At 42.3% G+C, this 6,000-nt stretch overlaps 1 protein-coding gene across 8 annotated transcripts in view; it reads left to right on the forward strand.

The window, feature by feature from the left end:
- Nucleotides 1-5,434, forward strand: part of LOC105479270 (G protein subunit alpha transducin 2) — a 17,065-nt gene extending 11,631 nt beyond the window's left edge. For all 8 annotated transcript variants that reach the window (XM_024792053.2, XM_024792054.2, XM_011737217.2 and 5 more), the window contains 5 exons: nucleotides 232-389; nucleotides 2,285-2,413; nucleotides 2,622-2,751; nucleotides 4,426-4,579; nucleotides 4,981-5,434. In XM_024792053.2, coding sequence (XP_024647821.1) covers nucleotides 232-389; nucleotides 2,285-2,413; nucleotides 2,622-2,751; nucleotides 4,426-4,579; nucleotides 4,981-5,171 — 762 coding nt within the window. In that variant the 3' untranslated portion in view covers nucleotides 5,172-5,434. The remainder of the gene's footprint in view (nucleotides 1-231; nucleotides 390-2,284; nucleotides 2,414-2,621; nucleotides 2,752-4,425; nucleotides 4,580-4,980) is intronic.
- Nucleotides 5,435-6,000: the final 566 nt, after the last annotated feature.

Genomic DNA, 6,000 nt, shown 5'->3' on the forward strand with positions numbered 1-6,000 from the left:
CTCCTGCCTCAGCCTCCTGAGTAGCTGGGACTACAGACGCCCGCCACCTCGCCCGGCTAGGTTTTTGTATTTTTTAGTAGAGACGGGGTTTCACCGTGTTAGCCAGGATGGTCTTGATCTCCTGACCTTGTGATCCGCCCGTCTCGGCCTCCCAAAGTGCTGGGATTACAGGCTTGAGCCACCGCGCCCGGCCACTCCTGTGAAGTTCTTAACCAGGTTTCTGCATTACAGGACGATGGGCGACAGCTCAACAACCTGGCTGACTCCATTGAGGAGGGAACCATGCCTCCAGAGCTCGTGGAGGTCATTAGGAGGTTGTGGAAGGATGGCGGGGTGCAAGCCTGCTTCGAGAGAGCTGCAGAATACCAGCTCAATGACTCCGCATCTTAGTAAGACTCTTGACTGGGGAGAGGGTGGGTTGATGCTTAAGCAATCTTCTAGCCAGTCTTCTCTCTGGTTGGGAGAAATTTCACCCAACCCAAAATTTCAGGCATTGAAAGCTGGAGACCCAGACTGAATTCAGCCTGTGGATCTGTTTTGTTAGGCTTCAGCAATGTTTTGAATTTAATGCTATGGGGAGATCTGCCACAGTTGTCACTATTTTATATTGCTTTACACTGGCTCACTACAGCCTACAAGGCTAAAGATGCAAAATTCAAAAGAGGTGCTCTGCCTCATAGCCCTCAGCCCTGTTCTCTTGAGGTGTACACTGAGCCTCTCCTTCCAGAACCCTAAGATAGCCCTGCAGTTCTGTCATACACTCTCCCAGGAGTAATGTGATTCATGATGGCTCTTTCAGGGAAGAATTTTCTATCTGGTAATCTAAGCTCTACTTAGGCCACTAAGCAGAAATGAGTCTCCTACACCTGGAGCATCTTATGTCAGGATGCCAAGGTAGGGGACACAAACTACGAGGGCAAACCAAAGGAAGGTGGTCAGGAATTAGTACCATCATTGCAAAGCTGCTTCCAAAAAGATAAGGGACATAATTTATCAATCCTACCTCAGACAGTATGGGATCATAGAAAAGCATGGATTTTGAAGTCAAACCTGAGTTTATTTAACCTAACCATCTGTCTCCTAATCTTGTAATAATGCTATCACTTACTGTTCCTGGAGCACTCAAAGCCCAGTCACTGCTAGGTGTGCTGTGTATATCATCTCAAGGCCCTTTACCCATCTACACAATAAGACTTTAAGGTAGATGGTACCTTTCTAATTAGCCTCATTTTACACATGAAAAACTGAAGTTCAGAGAAGTTAATCAACTGCCCAAGGTCATGTAGATAAATGGCAGAGACTGCATTTGCATTGGGCTGCTTGACTACAAAGCTGAATATTTTTCATAATACACCACAATTTCTCTTGACCCTAGCCAAGTCTTTAACTCTCCTGAATTTCTCCATCTGTAAAATGGGGATATGAAACTTGATGGCTTAGGAGTTTAAATGAGAATCTGCACATTAAAATGCCTGGCATACAGCAGGCACTTGTGTTACTTGTGCTTCCCTCCTCCTCTCAGTCATCTCAGTTCACATCTGCCTTCCTCCTGCCTTTTCTTTTAAAAAACTAACTTTTTCTTTTTTATGGTAACTTTCAAACATATATGAAAGTAGAAATAATATAATGAATTACCCCTCAACAGTTATCAACTCATGGCCAATCTTATTTCATTTTACCTCCATTTCCTACTGGATTATTCTGGAGCAAATTCCAGGTATCATTTCATGCTAAAAATGTCATTATGAATCTCTAAAATATTGACCCTTTTTATAAAAAGAATATAATCACACCCAAATAGTTAACAATTCTTTAATAGCATCAAATATCACCAAATTGGTGTTCAAATTTCCCCGGTTATCTCAAATGTTTCCTCCCCAGTTTGATTCAGGATATAAACAAAGTGCCTGTGTTGCATGTCTCTAAAGTCTCTTTCAATTTACTGCCTCTTGATAGAACTTTTAGCACCCACTGAAACCACTAAATCTCATTCCAAAATCTACAAAAGCTTGCAGTCAGGGGAAACCCAAGGAAAACTTACCTAACTTGATTTAAATGTGCTGGAACCCCAGCCACAAGTGGGCTTGTTCCTCAGTCCATCCCCCATTTCCTCTAGTTAATGACTTATGAAGGTTTAAAGGAAAGAATCCTAAATTTAACAGTATGGCTTCTAGTCCTGCTTTCTATCACCAAATTAGCTGTGTGACTTTGGGTAAGATACCTTTTACATCTCTTAGCCTTATCTGTGGAAAATTTGTCACTGATGCTAATCACTTTTCTCTAGCTACCTGAACCAATTAGAACGAATCACAGACCCTGAGTACCTCCCTAGTGAGCAAGATGTGCTCCGATCCAGAGTCAAAACCACGGGCATCATTGAAACCAAGTTTTCTGTCAAAGACTTGAATTTCAGGTAAGTGCATGGTTCCCTGGGGCACCTCGGATACACGTGTGAAATCCCGAAAAGGGGCACAGGCAGGCCTCTTGGCCTTTGGTGAAGCCTAATCTAAATTACTGTTCTGCTTCTCCCCCTTTTCCTCTCCCACTTCATGGGGTGAACATCAAAGGCCTATGGGTCAGATGCTGGGCATACCTATGAAAATAGCTGCTTCTTCCCTCAGGATGTTTGATGTGGGAGGGCAGAGATCAGAGAGAAAGAAGTGGATCCACTGCTTTGAGGGAGTCACCTGCATCATTTTCTGTGCAGCCCTCAGTGCCTATGATATGGTGCTGGTGGAAGATGACGAAGTGGTGAGTGGCCCTTGCACCAAGCAGCTTTGGTAGAACAAGTTCTCCCCATGAGCCTTTCTCTAAGTCTTGTGTCACTCTATTGCCCAACTTAGGTAATTTCAGTCTAGCAGACCAATCAATGTCTCATGCAAATAATTCTAGAAAAACAACTTCTTCTGCAGGTTCTAGGTTAGCATTTTAGAGCTCCAAATTTACTGAGAGTGAGCTTGGTCTCAAATTAGACATCGAAGTATCACTTGGACATCACAAAGCTCGTAAGAGGAATTGAATGTAAAGAGATAAGGGACCATCAACTAGGCAAAGCAAAGGAGTTACACTTAGTACTCTCCCAAGTTGCCTAAGGAAGGAGATGAAAATGATAGAACAGAGAAAATAGCATATATGAATCTTCATTGCAACATAATAGAGGGGTTGAACTAGTAACCCCACTTAGAATGCTAAAAATGTACTGTCCATAGGAGTAAGGAGAGACTGGCAGACCAGCTCTCATGCCAATTAAATTGGCAGCTGGAAGACTACCCAAGAGTGGTTCTCTTTAGCCTGTAGAATTCTGTAGGACACGAGTTCTACAGCACAAGTGTTAGAGCCCAGCCAGTTACCTTCTCTGAAGTGAGAAAGGTTAGAGGCGTGAAAAACATTAATTTCACCCAAGCATCTGCTTACAAATGGAGGTCCACAGCTTGCTGATGAAAGGGATACTCCTATCCCTTGCCACAGCTTGTTCTCTTCCCTTCCCCTTGTAGTTTTAACTTCACATTAGGGCACTCTGAATATCATCTAACCAAGATGGCTTACAGAGCTATTCACTTCTCATCTTTAACCCTAAAGATTCAAGTATAAGAGACTTTCCATCTTTAACCCTAAAGTCTATAAACCAAGTCTGTAAGACCCTTAAAGGGTTGTACAGGAGTATTATGGGGGGAAAAGCCACAAATGAGATTGTTCTTGTTTTATTAGATAAGTAGACTGAACTCAAGTCAACTGATAGCATACTTCAAAATCCTAAAGACCTGCTCCCTAAAAGCAGGCTGGGCTGGGGCAATGGGCAGCCTCTGCAGATATATAGCACGACTTCTCGCTCTCTAAGTAGCAATCAGAGAAGGAAATGAGAGAGCAGAAATGCTTGTGGTATGGCACTGGGAAATTCTCCAACCCTCACCATGTGGCAACAGGACCAAAGTAGCCCAAACTGAGATCTGGGACCCCATGAAAGAAGCCTATCAAAATCATCCTGGAGATGCATATGGGCACATGCTAACTTGGGCCTGTTTCAACCCATTATCAGCACTACTTATAAAATGTCAAGTTCTCAGTTGCACCCTGGCTGCTAAAGATCTGCATAACACATATTATAGACCTATATGCCAGCCACTATCATGGACACAATACATATGCAATCTCATTTAGCTTTCATTATAACCCTATAAGACAGGAAAACAGACTCAGAAAAAGCTCAATAATTTTCCACAAGTCACACAGCTATTAAAAAGACAGGGAACTAGAACGAACCCACATCTCTCTGGCTTTACTCTGGTACATTAAAAAGAGATAAGCTGTTCTCTGTCTTGCTTTTTACATTTGGAGCACTGGTCTCTCCAAGGGGAACAAGAGCAGGAAGTAGGTAGCTATTCGTAAGCCAAATCTGATATTTCCAATGGTGTTTCCTCTTACTAGAATCGTATGCATGAGTCTTTGCATCTGTTCAACAGCATATGTAACCACAAGTTCTTTGCGGCTACTTCCATCGTCCTCTTTCTCAACAAGAAGGATCTCTTTGAGGAAAAAATCAAGAAAGTCCATCTCAGCATTTGTTTTCCAGAGTATGATGGTAAGTGTCAGGGGCTGGAAATAATAATAATGCCTTTTAGTAGTGACTAGCAATTGTCTCATTTTTTAGGCTAAGGTGACATAAAGAACTTAAGGGAAAACCTTGGGCACAGTTACAGGGTTTAAATTCAGATTCTCTGGAATACAGCAGGGATTAGATGCAGGAGAGCCACTGACTTCATATGATACCTACTAAAAACCAAAGGTGGAGAGACACCTCTCCTCAATTTCTTTTCAACTAAAGTGAGAAACATTGGAGTGCAATCGAGAACCTTCCCTCCAAAAACAGGCCCCCAGCTGTTGTTGTCTACATTTTAAGGATCAAGTCAATCACCTAAAGTGAGTCAGCAACTAACAAGGGTTCATTTATTCTACTTTTTCACTATTTTTCTGGAAAACCAGGTAACAACTCCTATGATGATGCGGGGAATTACATCAAGAGCCAGTTCCTTGACCTCAATATGCGAAAAGATGTCAAAGAAATCTACAGTCACATGACCTGTGCTACAGATACACAGAATGTCAAATTTGTGTTTGATGCAGTTACAGATATTATCATCAAAGAAAACCTCAAGGACTGTGGCCTCTTCTAATCCTCACCATTCCTCAGGTATAAATTCTATAAACAGGCTTGGAATCTGGGTAATTAAAAACAGAAGATTATAGTCAATATACTATGACATGAAGAATGAATCCATTCTTTGGAGATGAAGTATACATGACTGCAACTGTGTTTCATACATTCTTTTCAAAGTGGGATAGCTAGTGCAGCTTAAAGAGCACAGGCCAGTAGTTAGAAGACCCCCCAGGTTCCAGTACTGGTTTTCCAACTTAATACAAAAATGTGAATACTTTATTTTTGAGTCTTGAGTCTTTCAACTATAAAATGAAGATGACTTCCCTGCCTACTTCACAGGGTTATTCTGAGGAGCACGAACATAACTGAAGGGAAGGCACATAAAAACTGCTTGTGCAGGCCGGGCGCAGTGGCTCACACTTGTAATCCCAGCACGTTGGGAGGCTGAGGTGGGCGGATCACGAGATCAGGAGTTTGAGACCAGTCTGGCCAACACAGTGAAACCCTGTCTCTACCAAAAATACAAAAATTAGCTGGGCATGGTGGCAGGCACCTGTAATCCCAGCTACTCAGGAGGCTGAGGCAAGAGAATTGCTTGAACCCAGGAGGTAGAGGTTGCAGTGAGCCAAGGTCACGCCACTGCACTCCAACCTGGGCAACAGAGCTAGAATCTGTCTCAAAAAAAAGAAAAAAGAAAACTGCTTGTGTTTAGGGTCACAGAAATAAATCCTATATAAAAGCTGCCATATATTAAATTCAACACCTGGTTTTTAGAATAAACTACTGCAACAAACTATTCCAAGCAAAATAGCAAGGCTTCCTATAGTCTGTAAAAAACTAGTATT

This window comes from Macaca nemestrina, chromosome 1 (assembly GCF_043159975.1).
Source record: "Macaca nemestrina isolate mMacNem1 chromosome 1, mMacNem.hap1, whole genome shotgun sequence".
Classification (NCBI taxonomy): domain Eukaryota; kingdom Metazoa; phylum Chordata; class Mammalia; order Primates; family Cercopithecidae; genus Macaca; species Macaca nemestrina.